Below are 16,272 nucleotides of genomic sequence, written 5' to 3' on the forward strand. Positions count from 1 at the left end.
CATTCATTTTTCGGCTCCACTGATGGGCTTCACAAATTAGACCACCGATTGGCACTCAGTATATTTGCTATCGAACTTTGGGCGCCTGACACAATGTCACAGATTGGGAGAAATTTCTCTTTAAAGGGAAAGTTACAAAAATATAAATGGCAGAAAATACACAGATTTCTACTTACTCCATTTAAACGGGCCCCTAAATGACATTATATGATGCTTTCAAATTTCAATCAAATGTAATTCATTATTTGCTGTATTTGACACGAAATAGGGGGTGGACACGCTCTCGCCATTAAGTATTATATGCGGTATTATCATCACTCGGTACTATAGGACAAAGAATTTATTCCCACATCTCAGCCTGGATTCTATACTCCGGAAAACAATATATAGGCCTAATTATATTGTGCCTACTCCACTTTCGAGCGCCCAAACTTCTTTTTGCCTTTCAAAACATTGCCAAGCATTTAGATGAAATGATTTTCGGCAATCTGTCGCAAAACTTTTGCCAAAATCATCTTTCAAGAAGGCCTATAGGCCCATTTGCTATATCGATGTTTAGGGGGGCGGTGACGCTGTCACAGATAAGGAAAAATATTCTGTAAAGAGAAAATTTACACGAAGTCAGAAAAAAAAGCACTTGCTGATTTCATGATGAGGACAAACTTATTTAATCAAAACGGCCTCCGCGAGCGATCGTTCACTATGCCTTTTGACTTCAATAACTAATATTGTCACAAACAACTTAGGGCCCTTGATTGGGCTCTTGATGTATTCTACACGAAATGCGTCTGGACTTTGGGAACACACTACATTCCACTGGTTTTTTTGTCTCAGCCCCGGAAACTCATTTCTGACTCAATTTGGATTGCCGCCGACCATTCATATTTTCGCTAATCTTCACAAACTGTTGCTAAAAATGATCTTTCAATTTTCAATTTCAATTCAAATTCTATTTCATTTTTCCGAAAAGAACATAAACATTTCACTTTCCTTGGAACAGAGAATAAGGTTGCATAATCAAAACAAAGCAAACTAAAAAATGTAATTGTGGAACCTATACGTTGTCACGAGAACTCAAAAAAGTGATAAAGACGAAATAACAATACGCAAATTTCGAATAATGGAGGGACCCACTAAAAAGATAATGCTTGTAGAATGTGGGCCCCTCAGGTATACAGAATGTCAAATAGAAAAATAAGCTGATGCACAAAGGGGAAAAAAGTCTGGGAAAAAAAGTCTGAAAACGTATCTTTTTCTTCTTTTTTAAGTATTTGAATCTTTCAAGTATTTCCCATGCGATTTAGGGGTGGGCACACTGACACAGATTGCTGTCTCTTCAAAAAGGGAAATTCTGAACAATTAAAGCCGAAAATGCACTGACCCATTTGAACTATTCCCGCATTTATCAGGGATGATCTCTGCAATTCACATGTTGTCAGAAACACCCCAAAGCTTATCAATTAAGTAGGATGGAGAAGTTGTAAGACCCCGTTAACTCCCTGTGTGCCACATTGATTTCCTGATGGCTATAGGATGATATAGATTTGTGTGTAAACTTTGTGCACTTTTGACTCATTGGCTTAGAAGTATTTAACGGGTTAGAAGCTTTAACCAAACAACTACAACAATTAAGCCGTGACAGACTTAGAGGTTCCTAAAGACATCCAAAGTACGGCGGAGAAAATTGAGTTATGGGTGTATGTACTGAGAACGTGACTAAGGGCAAGACCACATGCCGGGGGAGTTTGAACTTCATAATTATCAAGGAACTTCTTGTTTGAAGCTCCTTGATATTATGCTATCGCCAAGGAGGCGTAGTATCGATAACACAACGTGTCGAGAGCACGTCGATCTGGGGGCTTAGTTTGGGTGCTGGCTTCAGTTATATGGCTTGTTATCTGGGGATGTCCGTCGATGTTCTGAAATGGCATTTGACCTCCGCATAGAGTTCGGTGGTGCCGCGTAGTCGCAGCGAATCACCAAGCTGAAGCCAGCGCCCAAACTCAGCGCCCAAACCGTGATCTCGATACCTCCTGTTATCGATACTACGCCTCCGTGGCGATACCGTGTAGAGTTCAAACTCGCTCTGTACGGTACAAAATCACTCACGTTCTCCTCTTAGGACGTCTGTCACGGCTTTTTTTAAATCTGTTTTTCAAGGAAGGGATTGGAGGTTATTTAGTCAAAGTTTCGAACCAATTATTCCCTTTAAACGGGCGCTGACTATTAATGTTTCATTTAACTTCAACCAATTAGTCATCAGAAACACATGTGATGCATATGAAATGAGATAAAGAGTCGAACATGTTATCAGTATAAACGACTGTTATGAATTTAAGGATGATATCACTCGGTAGGGCAGAAAAGTCATTCTGGTATACCCAGACCCAATAATATACGCCACTTTTAGTCCCAGCGCCCAAACTCATTTCTGACTTTGAACGGCCGCCGACCCTTCATATTTTCGCCAATCTTTACAAATCCTTGCCTAAACCATGCATCTTTGAAGTATTTCCGATCAAACTAGGGGTGGACACGTTGTATCAGATTATAAGATGTATTTCTTTAAAGGGAAATATTAAACAAAGGCACAGAATGCCCAAAGTTTATCTGAGTATTCCCTTTAAACGGGCGCTGCTTATCTATTCTTCCTTTGATTTCAACCAAATATTATCAGAAACACGTGTCGTGAATTTGTCACGAAGTACAAAGTGAACATGTTATCAGTATAAACGACTTTTTATGATTTGAAGGAATCACTCGATAGGGTAGAGAAGTCATTCTATTTAGCAATCATCCAGACCCAATATACTATATAGTACGCCACACAAGTGTCAGCGCCCAAACTCATTTCTGACTTTGAATGGCCGCCGACCCTTAGTCATTTTCGCCAATCTTTGCCATCTTTCAAGTATTTCTGATTAAACTATAGGGGGTGGGGCACTTCGTATCTCAAACTATATTTCTTTAAAGGGAAAGATCAAACAAAGGCAGAAAATGCATGAATTTTATCTGAGTTTTAATGGCCGCCGACCCTTTATATTTTCTCCAATCTTCACAAATTTTTGTCAATATCATATTTGAAATAGGTAGTTCCGATAAGACTAGGGACTGCCATGTTGTATCAGATTATTAGACATATTTCTTTAAAGGGAAAGAATAAACCTAGGCAGAAAATGCCCTAATCTATCTGATTACTCCCTTTAAACGTTTGAATAGCAGCCGACTCTTCATATTTTGGTCAATCTTCACAAACGTTTGACAAAAATTAACCTTACAAAAGTAGGTATCGAGTTAGGGGCGAAAATAACCTGATTTCATCTAATCAGTTCCTTGAAACTTATGCCGGCTATTCATGTTTTCTATAATTTTAATAACTTATTGTCAGAAATACCCTTTTTGTATTTGTAAAGAAACATAGTTGGAGAAGGTGACAGCGTTGATTGGTTCGAAACCTTAACTAAATAACCTCCAATCGCTTCCTTGAAAAAAAAAAAAAGTGACAGACGTCCTAACAGGAGGGGAACGAGAACGTGAGTGATTTATGTTCCGTACAGGGCGAGTTTGGACTCCACACGGTATCGCCACGGAGGCGTAGTATCGATAACAGGAGGTATCGAGAGCACGGTTTGGGCGCTGAGTTTGGGCGCTGGCTTCAGCTTGGTAGCGAAAATCTTCAAATAGCAAAGCGCCCTCCTGCGCCCAAACAAGGTGTACAGTCATGCAGAAGCGCATGATACAATCTACAGTAGCCAGCTAGCAAGGCTTCGCATGTTATAATGCATGATATGCAGCGTGTGCCGTATATACACGTACAGTACACGTACTTTGCGTACACACTAGGCATCGACATTCTTCTCGTCCATCAACCAGTAGACGGCCGGCAAAAAGGTACCGATTTTACCTGTTGCTGCCTTGCGTGTCTCTACTGCTATCAAATTAAAAAACGCCTATCAACTGACGATACTATAAAGGTCGACTATCATGGCGGACGTCTTAGATATCCATGAAGGAGGAGACGAAGAATTCCAGGTGGACGAGGAGTCGGATCGTAAGGTTTCATTCTCTGACTGTCGTACCTTTTGAGAGTGTTGGTCCTGTGGCAGTGCTGTGCTGTAGCTGTAATAATATGTAACGTTAGGCCTTTCCATTTAGATCTATCTGTAACACGTTAACTAGACTAGTTAAGGGGGTCTACTAGTATTGTTACAATGTTCAGTTGATGTTAAAGAGTGCAGCTAGCTGGTAAGTGGCATGGCCATCATGCCATGGATTGTAATATTTGGCTTTGTAGGATCCAGGCTACTACTGAGCAGAGAATCTAGAACCACTCTAACGTTAGACTAACAGAACTTAGATCTATTGACTGATTCTGTGACGCGCTATGTGTATTTTTGGCATGGGCAGCGCCATTACGCGGTGTCTTAGCCGATCCCCCCTCCCCTCTCCCCCACCCCCTTCCGCGCACGGAATGAAAAACTGATGCATGGTTGTTTTAGCCAATGGGCGTCTCGTACTGAGCTGAGTGCGCGAATGCTTGCTTAGCCCGCGAACCTTTGTTACAACTGTAAGTGCGCGATAAACATGTTGCCCGGGGCGGGGGTGGGGGAGAGCAGGGGGGGGTCGGCTAAGACACCTCAAAATGAGGTCATGGTTGCGCCCAATGCCACAAATTGTCTGCTGCCCTCAACGAATCCGAATCGGTCAATAGTACAACCTGTAGACTAGTGTAGTGTAAGTCAGTGTTCTGTAGAATCTATGTAAGAATAAAAGATTGGTAAGAACACATCTGCCGGCTATCCTGCGTTTTCGGGGTTACACAATTGTAGGACCAACTTACTGTAGGTCAAATTTAGGTCAGGTAACCAATGTCACGTAATGACAAATGTCCCTACCAAAATGCGGATAGTGTTGTAAAGTTTACTAGTAGTAACTGTAACGTTAGAACCTAGTGAGTACAGTAGTACTAACGTTAGTAGTAGTAGTGGCAGACTCCAGCCAGGGCCTGGATTTGTACTGTTTATTCTTTAGCCAAAAAGGTTTGCCAGAAGTCCACAATCGGCAATCTGAGAGCTTAGCCCATCATGGTTGCTAACCCAGTTACATGATAATTTTTTCATGGAGGCAGAGAGGGGAGTCTAACGTTAATCAATCATCAGCGCAGCGCTTGGATTCTAGATACAGTAATTGGCTCCAGCTTGTTTGGAAATATGATGGCAAGGCCAGGGGTACGATCAATCATCATGTTACATGTACATTCTACCTACTAGTATTACTAGGGTAAGAGTACCAGTAATGTCACTGTCGGTATTCGGTCACTTATCACTAATCAACAGCCAGTAAGTTCTACTGTCACAACACATGCAACTCACATCAATTCACATGCTTGTACACTCATTCACATCAAGAAAGTCCCTTAGTCCCCTCCAAAAATCCATCCAGAATCCTCAATTTCACCATCAAAAGTGCAGAATTGGTGCGACTTTCCCAAAGCGTGCACGGATTAAGCCCAGTTTTAAGAGTATGGGTCGCTGGAAAAGCGCTAAAAATCAAGAAATTTAGGCCGTTCTCCTGTGGAATTTTTTGCTTATAGCTGCCTCAGAGTGTGATGGTATCCTCCAAAACGCAAAAGAAAAACAAAATTTCAGTACGTGCTGATGCAGTGACTCAATGTACAAGGGTTGAATGCAAGTAGCGATTCCCAAGTATTCGGTCAGAAATAGGCGCCGCAATGTCGCCATGCAATTTTGCGCCAACAAGGTATATTGTACTGTGCGGAGCATTTTTCAGCTGCCTTGAACACGCATTGACTTTGAATGCGCATATCGCGCGACCAAATTCTGATCGCGGTGACCGTATTCTGGGGGATTTTCAAGGTGATATAATATTTTGAGATTTTGTGAATTCTGTGAGATATTTAACAAAATTAAAATTGAGATTAAAGAAATTTGATATATTTCACATTCATTGGATTGCTGTAGATAAGATATATACGTGTACACGTATTATTTTAGTTTAAAAAATATTGCAAAAAAGCTTAAATGACCAAATACTGGGGGTTTACCCTACTCTGTACACTTGTAGATGCTACTAGCTTCCCACAATGCTGAAAGTGGGGTTAGAGGGAGGGTTTTTCTGGGCCCCATTTAATAAAAGATGTTAAGATGACTCTTAGATAATAGCCAATCAGGAAGCTGGATTCGTGTGGTTACCATGGCAATTGCCATTCCAGCAAGAGTTGCTATAGTATCAACTCTTTATGAAATGGAGCCGTGTCCAAAGTTGTGAACTAGAATCTACAACATGTACATGTAGCAGGGCTCTACAATCGAAATTATTCTACACTACAATTGTAAATGACTTTTGATGTCAGTCGTTACACTCCAAATCCAGTCATCCTGGCAAACGGCGTCAGCTGGGTGAATTTCGTGGTATCCCTTTTGATGTTCTGGAAGCAATTCCTTAGTGGAATTTGAGCCCTTCCAAGAACTTTGTTTTGGCTTTAGATTTATGGGTTCTCAACCAGCTCATGTTGTATAATATTCCACTGCACTTCCAAACTACTTGGAAACAGCACAATACACCATGTTCATGGCATTGACATTGTCTAATCACTTTGATTCACATGTACTTGAATGAATGTAATTAAAGCTAGACCATACTTACAAGTAAAGCATCATCAATGAAGAAACGAGTACAAAGTGAAAGTGGGCAATTCCGCAGTTAGGTGGACATGACATGGATAAAAGAAATGTGCCTCTTTATCTTACTCTTTAATCTAGGTATCAACTAATGCCATGGATGTTCACCAATCATTAAGGTCTTTCAAATTCAGTAGATTTTATCTTTTGTATTGATTGATTTCGCGAGATCTAAAACCATCATTTAAAATGTACATGTGGGACTGGGGATGCTGAAATTCACTTAAATGCAAATTACAGTGGGTTCCTCAAAGTTTTGCTAAAGGGTAAAAGATAAATACATTTAAATACTCCAGAAGTCATGTGACATTTTGTCAATTACAAAAGGGTGAAATGACCTGCGGAATTTCTCCGGACAAATGTAACGTTACTAACCGTAACGTTACTAACCATGCTTTTGGGGGTCTAGCTAAGAAATTATTGGTCGAACTGCTAAAAAACATTGTGTGAACATTTGTCATGATGCAATAATTGAAATTAATGCAACACTTTGTTCGAAGTAACTTGAATTTTTGCACACTTTTTGTTACAAGACATTGATTTTTTTGTCATGTCCTTTTTTCGTAACGTCACTAACCAGCCCTTTAAGTTGCCATAGCAATGCTATTATTTCTTGGATTGTATTCATTCTTTTCTGTATCATAAACCTGGGAATGATGAACATGTTCTTGACATAATTTGGCTTGAAATGAATAAATGGTAATTTAGTAGTAAAAACAAATATCTAAATTTGTTCAAATGTAACGTTACTAACTGCGGAATTGCCCAAGTTCATTTGGTAAGATGAAGAATATCACCAATGTGTTACTGCAGTTGTGATTCAAAAAAACAAAAAACAAAACTGGGGGGGGGGGGGACTGTCCCCCCTCCCCTTGCACTACTTCCAGCTGTACAGCCATGATTGTGTCCCATCCTATTTGTAGCAGTACCCTGTACACCATGATGCACCCATAGTCTGTGTATGTTTTCAATATAATAGCAGAATCAGATCCAAGTATGATTACCATACATACAGTGTTGTAGATTAAATGTCACTTGAGAATTTATTTCAATAGAGAGTATAACTTTGTTTGAGGGTAGTTCAAGAATTACCAGGCTCTGTTCTTTACTCGATAGCAAAATCTTGGGAAACTGAATGCAGGGGTCAAGTTAATAATGTTTTTAATATTATTTTTGATGGTAATATTATCATTGTGATAGTGATCATATTTATTACCGCAGTACTACTGGTTTTCATCATTGTACCACATTATACGTCATTGTCATTCATGAATACTGTTCTTGTTTTGTTTTTTTCCCTTCAATTTTGCAATCGCAGGGTATCTTGAAGGAAGATTCTTCTGGCAATGTGCACACGTAAAGTGTTATTCTGATTTTCTTTTCTTGTCATGTATACAGAAGGAATACAGAAACTAAAGAAGAGTGTGAAGAAGAGGAAAGGAAGGGGCTTTGGTGCAGGTAAGAACAGCAGTACATACACTATAAATGTACATTTCATTCCAGAAAATGTACTTTCAGCTGCTTTGATGTAAATTCTTAGCAGATGTCTATTTTTAGTGCTGGACATTCATGCTGTACATTCATTGCCTGAAGATGAGTGTCAGTTTGATATTACAACGTATGTCAAATTTTCTCATTTGTATGAAGTCATCTGCCAGCGAGTGCCTACAAATGGAATTACACGCTCTTTCATATTTCATAAGAGGTTTCTCATTATCTCACAAAAAAAATGTTAGAAACCTGAAATTAGGTCTCAAGCAAAACTATACGATCCCTTTAAAATTTACTGTGGAAACACTTTCATGCATCGCTCAAAGTATGTTGAAATGTGAGGTCCTGAGATCATCCTTTCATAATCATGAAAACTGTACTGTAATTTCAACTACAGATTTGAAATCATCTTACTAGGGAACAAGGAGTTTTGAAATCAAACTTTGCATGCTAGTCTAAATCTTCTAGTGAATTGCGGATGATTGCATACACATTGTAGGAGCTATTAATGATTGCATTGTGCAATATCAGTGTACAGTGTCTATGACAGAACATCTCTGATTGCGATTTCATCCACGAAGATGATTGTATTGAAGGGGTAAGCAAACTCATTCATAAACTCCTGTGAGCTCATGGTCGACCCAGAGTGAATTCATTCTTTATCATGATGACTTGCTGACATGGTTCTCCATTCTTTTGATTTCTCGGCAGAGGGAGGTATTCGCACAGCTGACGATGAGTTCCAAGGACTGGAAATAGATACAAGTGAATCGGGACCACAAAGATGTGAGACTTTTTGTTTCTTTATAAGGAGTAGCATTTCTGACAGTGACAGAGGTGCAATAAGATACTCTGTGTAGGCCATTTGACAGCATAATGCGTTAGAAAGGTGGCTGAATGCAATTAATTACCCATGAATTCAGGCTGAGGTTTGTGAATTCTATGTGTAGGTGTGTGTTTGTCACCACTCCTGGCAGAGACAAATATTTCGCTTTTTGCGACCACCCTCATAACTCTGGCTCGGAGAGAACACTTTGAAATTATTGTTAACAAATTTCAGTTGTCCGATGACCAATCCTGAGCAAAGAAAAAGAGCTGTGTTCACTGTAAAGATGCTTTATATTCCCCAGTCATATAAATGAATGAGTTGTAGTTTAATCAAGTAAAAGGTAAGATATATGCAATATTAATGTGACCGACTCCTTATAAATAAAGCAGGGCTCAACATTAGTGGTGGCCCAGTAATTTTTCATGCTCAGCCCGGGTGAGATAAATTTCATGGACAGTCACAACAATTGAAGAAGCACTTCAAACACCTTACTGCTGTCATGGTGACTAAGGGCTTTGGAAGCACATACACGCTACATAATAGTGAAAGATAACTTTCACTCATTGTACAGGACTAGCAAACCTGAAAAAATTACATCTCTAACAATTTGTACGGCCAGACAGTATATCTACCTTGAAATTAGATAGATAAAATGATACATACAGCAAGCAAGAAATTTGAGCTCTCTTATTTTCACGCTAATTTCATGTTGCACAAAATGCACGGAAATTTCCACTTTGCAGTATAACCACTTGATATTGTTTACCCAATGAGGTTGCTGAACGAAAGCTGTACATACAAATGTACAAAGTACTGTATGCATGACAATAGGTGACTGTCTGACTTAACAAGCTTTACATTTTCTCTTATTTCATCAGCTGTGGAGGGGTGGATCCTCTTTGTGACCGGTGTCCACGAGGAGGCAACGGAGGAGGACGTCCAAGACAAGTTTGCTGACTACGGAGAGATCAAAAATATGCACGTCAACCTGGACAGGAGAACAGGCTACTTGAAGGTGAACATTTAAATAAGTGCACAAGGAAAACTTGACAATGTGTGTTTGGCTTTGATCTGTTCATATTTTTTTTTGAATGTGTACAGTCCGACCGTGATTATCAGGCCATCTCTCATATGGACTTCTTTATTATTCAGACTTGTTCACATGATGAAGACAAAAAATTAAAAAACAGTGATTTCAAACTGAGTAAAACTCTTTCCAAATCCACACAATTTGCCTGTGATAGATATTACCAACAAAAAATATTTAACCCTATTTTAACTGGCCCCCCCCCCCCCCTTCAGATCTCGGCCGCCGATCAAGCGATCGCCGCAAAATTTAGCCTGAACATAGAGCCGGATGTCAACTACAAGATTACATGGTCATACAATAGAAAAATTTGATCTTATATTTTTTAATAGATTAATTATGTAAATTTATGCATGAAATCATATTTTCACCTATAACTCCATCAAAAAGACTGAAGGATTGCTAAATTTTTGTGTCAGAGTTCCTCAAGACACATCAAACAATTTTCTTGTAAAAAAAATAGCGCAATAAAAATCAGTTTCTTTTGTTTTTATTGTTTTGATAATTTCTTATGTATTTTATTGTTTTTTCTACCTTTTGTTTTCTATTGTGTTTTTGCCAAAATTTGTTGCAGGCACTTTTTGAAGCTTATCTACATTAGAATTGATTAATTTCAATGGTCAAAAGTTGAAATAATCTAATTTATATCAATTAAACATAAAAACACAATTTGCATTGGATTTGCACACGAAATCATGAATTTGAGCTGTTTTCGGGTTGACATGCATATGCAAAACATTGTGTAACTTCAGAACGGTGTACCCGGACGTCGCAAATTTGGTCTCAAAATATGCGGGAGACTTCGATGAAAAAAGTCATGAAACGACGTGGCAAAATCTTTGCGCGTTGCGGAATCGTGGCACGAAATGTCGAGTTCCCCCCCCCCCCAGTTAGAATAGGGTTAATGGATTTGACAGGTTTACGATGTAATATCTGTTCAAAATGGATCATAGTTGTAGCTATCATTGTGTTGACAGCTGCATGTACATTAACATTTAAACATTGTTTCTTACATATCCGGGTAAATCCCTCATCTGGATTTGGACCAGTTGCGACATGGCCAGATATGAGAGTTCGGACACTGGATTTTGTCATTGTATTTGTTGTATAATACCTTCCCTGTGGTGAGGCCACTTTATGAGTAGATGTGCAATAATAACATAGCAAAATCCATCTACAGCTCATTATTCCAAGAATTGCTAATAGAAGGTCCTGCGCATTACAATATTTGTATTAGTATGTAATGCCATATACAGTTAGTCTTGTTTCATGTACAGAATTTGATTTGTAATTAGAACAATTCACACCAAAACAAAAGCAAAAATTAATGGAAATTTAGAGGAATGAGATTATGAATGATTTTAAACAGGGTGTGTATACACAGTCAGACCTACTGTTAACCTTTAATATTTTGTAAGCATTTTACCGATGTAGCTCTCTATACACAGAAATTTGTTTTAATTTTCATATATTAGCATAAAGAAAAAAAATCTGTTAGCGACAGATACTGGCAGCAAAGTTGATTATTTTTGTTTTTCAGATATTGTTATTTCTTCCCACACCCTCCTCACAAGACACCATGTCTTCACAAACTTGATGTTACAGGTGAATATTCTTGAATGTTGTATTTTTCTTCCTAGGGTTATGTTCTGGTAGAGTATGAAACCTTCAAGGAAGCCCAGAAGGCAATGGATGCCCTGAACGGTGCTGAAATCCTTGGCCAGGCCATCAACGTTGACTGGGCATTCGTCCGTGGGCCCCACGAGTCGGGCAGGAAGAGGTAACAAAGGCAGTCATGAGAAAGAAGTATTTGTAATGATGATAGTACAGTTGTACAGGGGAGCTTCATTATGAGGAGGTTGCTGGGATCGCTGATTTTGCCTCGTTTACACCATGTTCGTGGTGGCCACAGCAACCCTGTTTGCCTAAAAAAATAGTGGGCAATGGGCAGAGAGATACTTTTTTTTTCTCCTCCTTAATCTAGTCTTATTCGTTCCAGTCCTCACTCCAGGGAACATTCTTGTTATTAGACAACGTTCTAGTAGTGTGTGGTCAGGCGGAATTACACATATGTGAATTATTTCTCATCAGCTGTAATGGCCTATTTCAAGTTGATATTTACCCGCGATACTAAATCTGTCATGATCCTGAATGCTACAATGCGAAGAAGCCCCATTACGCTATGTGTATGGGGCTGCTGGTCGCTATGTGTATGGGGCTGCTGGTCGCAGTTAATTGCATGATTACTAAGACATGAGAGCACTTCGGGGCGAGTAAGTCTCACAGTGTTAGTTATATGAAAGGTACTTTTACCTGAAACACAAACTAAGACAAGGAAATTCAGGGAAACTTTTGAGGTACCAAAACTTTATGTTATCTTTAATGCACTACACTAATTCTTAGGTTTACTCATTCTTTACAGAAAATTTCTTCTTTCTTGTCTTAGCCTGTCTTGGTCCTACACAGACATATCAGGAAAGTACAGATCACCTGGAAACTTCCCCCGCTCAACGCTAGTTGGCGCACTCTTTAATAATAAAAAGCTCACAATTTTAAGTGGCAGTGTTTCTCTTTTTCGACTGAGAGTTGACCATCTTATGTAGTGGGTAGAATCTTTGGTTAAACGTTCCATGACCGGTACCTTGTTAAGGTACTACTCTTACACTGTAGCCGGGGTGTAGGGATGTCTCAGTATAGTGTTTGAGAGTGCCATTGGGCAGTATTATTGAAAGTTGCTCATCCAGTGATCTTCCCATGAAGATAATATATGGGCAGTGAATAGTCGGTTAGTATCAGTAGTACATTATTGTGGTTTTCTGAAAGAAATGCTGATACTTCATTTAGTTTTTTTCCTTAGGGTTCTCTGTAATGCTGTTGTGTGAAGAAGTCACCAAGTTAATGTTTCAGTGATAGAGAATCCATAGATTCTGCTCCCTCTCCCCCCCCCCCCAAAAAAAGAAAGAAATGAGAATAGAGCGAGAAAATAGATATGGAAATATGAAATGTTAATGCCCCACTCCAAAAAACAAACAAAACAAAACACTTGAAGAGAAAAGTTGATTTCATTGATGCGCTCAGCATTGGCATTGCACTGAATGTTTATGAACACTTCAATAGGTATTCAGAGAAAACATGCAAATAATGGACAAACCGAGCTCCCTGTTTCCCCCACAGGGCATATGGCGTTTTACGGGGCAGGGCATAAGTGGAAGAAGACAAAAATCATAATTCCTCATGAAATGACGAAGAGTTTTTGTTACAGTTCACTTCTGCTATAACAAACACGGTTATAACAAAATTCTGGTGACAACGAAATAAAAATCCAGGTCGCAAAATTATCGGTTCTATGTCTTTTATTGTTCATTTGTTCGGTTATAACAAAATTTTGATACAACGAAAGAAAACTGCAGATCCCGAGGACTTCGTTATAACGGGAGTCCACTGTAATTGAAGTAATTTTAGATGGAACAACAAAAAAGAAAAAAAAGAAAATGAAGAAACAGAAACATAAGAGCTTCCAGTGGCATATAACATGTAAATATGTTACAGTTTTGTTTAACAAAATCTTTAAAAGCATTTGAATTTTTGTTTGGCTTTCTCCAAACAGAGGTGGAAGAAGACGCTGAGGACTGCCACTTTTCCGCTTCCTCCTTCCTGCTTAAGATGATCATCCACTCTTGAGACGACGGCTCTCCAGCAGGACAAGCTGGGAAAACTAGAGCTTTTCCAGCAGTTAGTGCCAAGCGAGAGCAAGATCCAGAGTTGTGCAAGTTGCCACCAGAATACAAGTCTGCCCTATCTCTTTCTTATGGTTTCTCTCTCTCTAGTAGACTATGACACGATGTTAATCCATGCCCAGAACAAAATAAAAAAGTCTGTCTGAAAAGAGAGGTCATGATATTACAATGGGGGACTTTTTTTCCCAAAGCTGTGAACAGAGGTACAAAGAAGACCACAATATGCTTTGGGCTTCTTCTGAACTTTTTAAGATAGAAGGGGGAGGGGGGAAGAGAGAGAAAAATATTACTCTTGCACAGTTAACAGTCATTGGAAAGTTAGGGGATTATCATGACTGAAAATAATGTGGCCACTCAGTCAATGTTTTGTCATCAAAGTATTAGTGTTGTTCAGCTATTTTCAGGAAGCATTAGAATTCTCAAAGTTTGGCCGTGATGGACTTTTCCTTGCTACATGTATTTACTAGCATATGCGTGCAAACCATTCCTGGCAAATAGCAGTATTCTTATTTCTTCAGAGAAAGAAAAGAAGTTTTTGTTTTTGTTTTTCAACCTTGTAATTGACATTTTGTGTAGACCTGCTGACAGTGATAATGGGAGATTGGTATTTTTATTATTATTATTATTATTATTTCTGCATTATTTTCTCCCATTTGTTCCTCTCTATGACATAATTCCAGCGTTGGCAGATATATATTCAGATGAATTATGTTCTGAAGTATCAATGATTGAGAATGGAAAGTAATTCAAGTATGTGAAGTGGCACACATCCATTGAGCTTCCATCTGTTTACACGGATGCTAGAAATAGTTTGAGAGAATGCATTAGGCATAAATCCAATTGCTTGGTAATCTTCTAGACGTCGCTCTCTAGTCAAGTACTGTTCACCTCTCGGAAGACTATCTCGGCCAAGTGGGCTCTCCTCAGTCCCCAACGGCTTGTTCAATATTCAACTTTTTACAAGTAGGACATGTAAGCAAGCTTAAGCCAAAGTATTTTGCCAGCTCAATCCATTCGGACTAGGCAACAATTGAAATGATTATGTTAGTATTCTTTTATTGCTCCATTAGAAATGGATGGGGTGATGGGGGGGGGGGATGACTTTCCTTTGGAATTTTTGTGCTACTTTCTGTTAGATCAGAGTTTCTGTTCAACTGCCGTAAACATTCTCTGTTTCTTTGTTTTGCTTTGTTCCTGTTTTTTTTTTTTTTGGGGGGGGGGGTTTGAGAGAGAGATTTGGCCTGGAATTGTAGATGCAGAACTTGTGAAGTTCCCTTCAGAACCTCGAGGGGTATGAGCATAAAGCCAACATGAATTTTTTCTAACCCCTACTGAACAAGTGCTATTTCATGTTCAAGAGTAACACTACAAAGTGAACAGATGTAGGTCAGTGGAAACTGTTTTTTGAAAAGGATGCCAGACTTTGGTCTCGTGTTTGAAAGGATTGAGTGGATGTTCATCTCTTCCCTGACCCAACCCCAACCCTTTCCCCCTCCATCCTCCCACACACACACACGTGCTCACAATATATGCGGTCATATGAGATTACTGCCAGAATATGGTCCCACTCGCTGGCTTACGTATGAGGGAATTCACAGGGTTCTCTTATGATGCCTGCCGCGGCATTACTATTGTATCGTGCAGACACAAAGGCCGGGCTTCACAGACAAGACGCAGTTTATACAATATCCAGGGGGTAAATAACCAATTTGTGTAATTGGAGGTGTCAGATCAAACACACTAGTCCGATTCCCATCAGTAAAGAAAATGTATGGACTGAGGCAACCAAAATTGATTGTGAACCTGCAGTTAAAAGTTTATGCCGTCAGTCCAAGAGCAAGCAATACGTGTAGTTGTATTAAAAATAAAAGTGAATTAATACAGTGAAAATGTGGTCGCTTCAGACCTGGCATTATTATTTGCTGCATTTTGACTATTTGTATTAGCACAAAGTCCATTAGAGTACAATTTTGTTGACAACGCCATAGGACACATGAGGGGGAAAAGTTGGGGTATGGGTCAGACTCCGGGTCCTATTTGGCCCTGTTTCACACTTGCGTGTTTTACTGTTTGGTTCCACATAAAACGGTGAAACGCCCAAGTACCCACACACATTGTACATATTTTTTACCTTACTGCATTTTTTTTCTGATTATACATTGGTATTCTTAAGAAATAAAAAAGTGTGAAATCCATGTCACATGACACTTGTATAATTGACGTGCTGCCGACTGAATGAGTGGTTATTTTCTATTATGCGGATTTGAGTGATGACTGACTGTTTAATTTTAGAGAGTGAAGTACATAGCTTGATATTGTATACAAATGATGCACAGGTCTGAAGGTGTCGTTAGAAAGTGTGTGTGCATAAGGTAACTACTGACACACAAAAGGTATGTGCATCATCTGTTTTATAGAATGGCAGAC

General features: G+C 39.2%; 1 protein-coding gene across 1 annotated transcript; it reads left to right on the forward strand.

Moving 5' to 3' along the window:
* The first annotated feature begins 3,851 nt into the window (after positions 1-3,851).
* On the forward strand, positions 3,852-13,885 carry LOC139744979 (RNA-binding protein 8A-like). The gene is made up of 6 exons (XM_071655717.1): positions 3,852-4,051; positions 8,100-8,159; positions 8,904-8,978; positions 9,900-10,036; positions 11,749-11,888; positions 13,716-13,885. Exons 1-6 carry the CDS (start codon positions 3,985-3,987, stop codon positions 13,732-13,734), a joined length of 498 nt encoding a protein of 165 aa, XP_071511818.1. The 5' UTR covers positions 3,852-3,984; the 3' UTR covers positions 13,735-13,885.
* The last annotated feature ends 2,387 nt before the right edge of the window (positions 13,886-16,272 follow it).

The sequence above is a fragment of the Diadema antillarum genome, unplaced genomic scaffold (genome assembly GCF_040938485.1).
Source record: "Diadema antillarum isolate AM-2024a unplaced genomic scaffold, OU_Dant_1.0 scf00000000, whole genome shotgun sequence".
NCBI lineage: Eukaryota > Metazoa > Echinodermata > Echinoidea > Diadematoida > Diadematidae > Diadema > Diadema antillarum.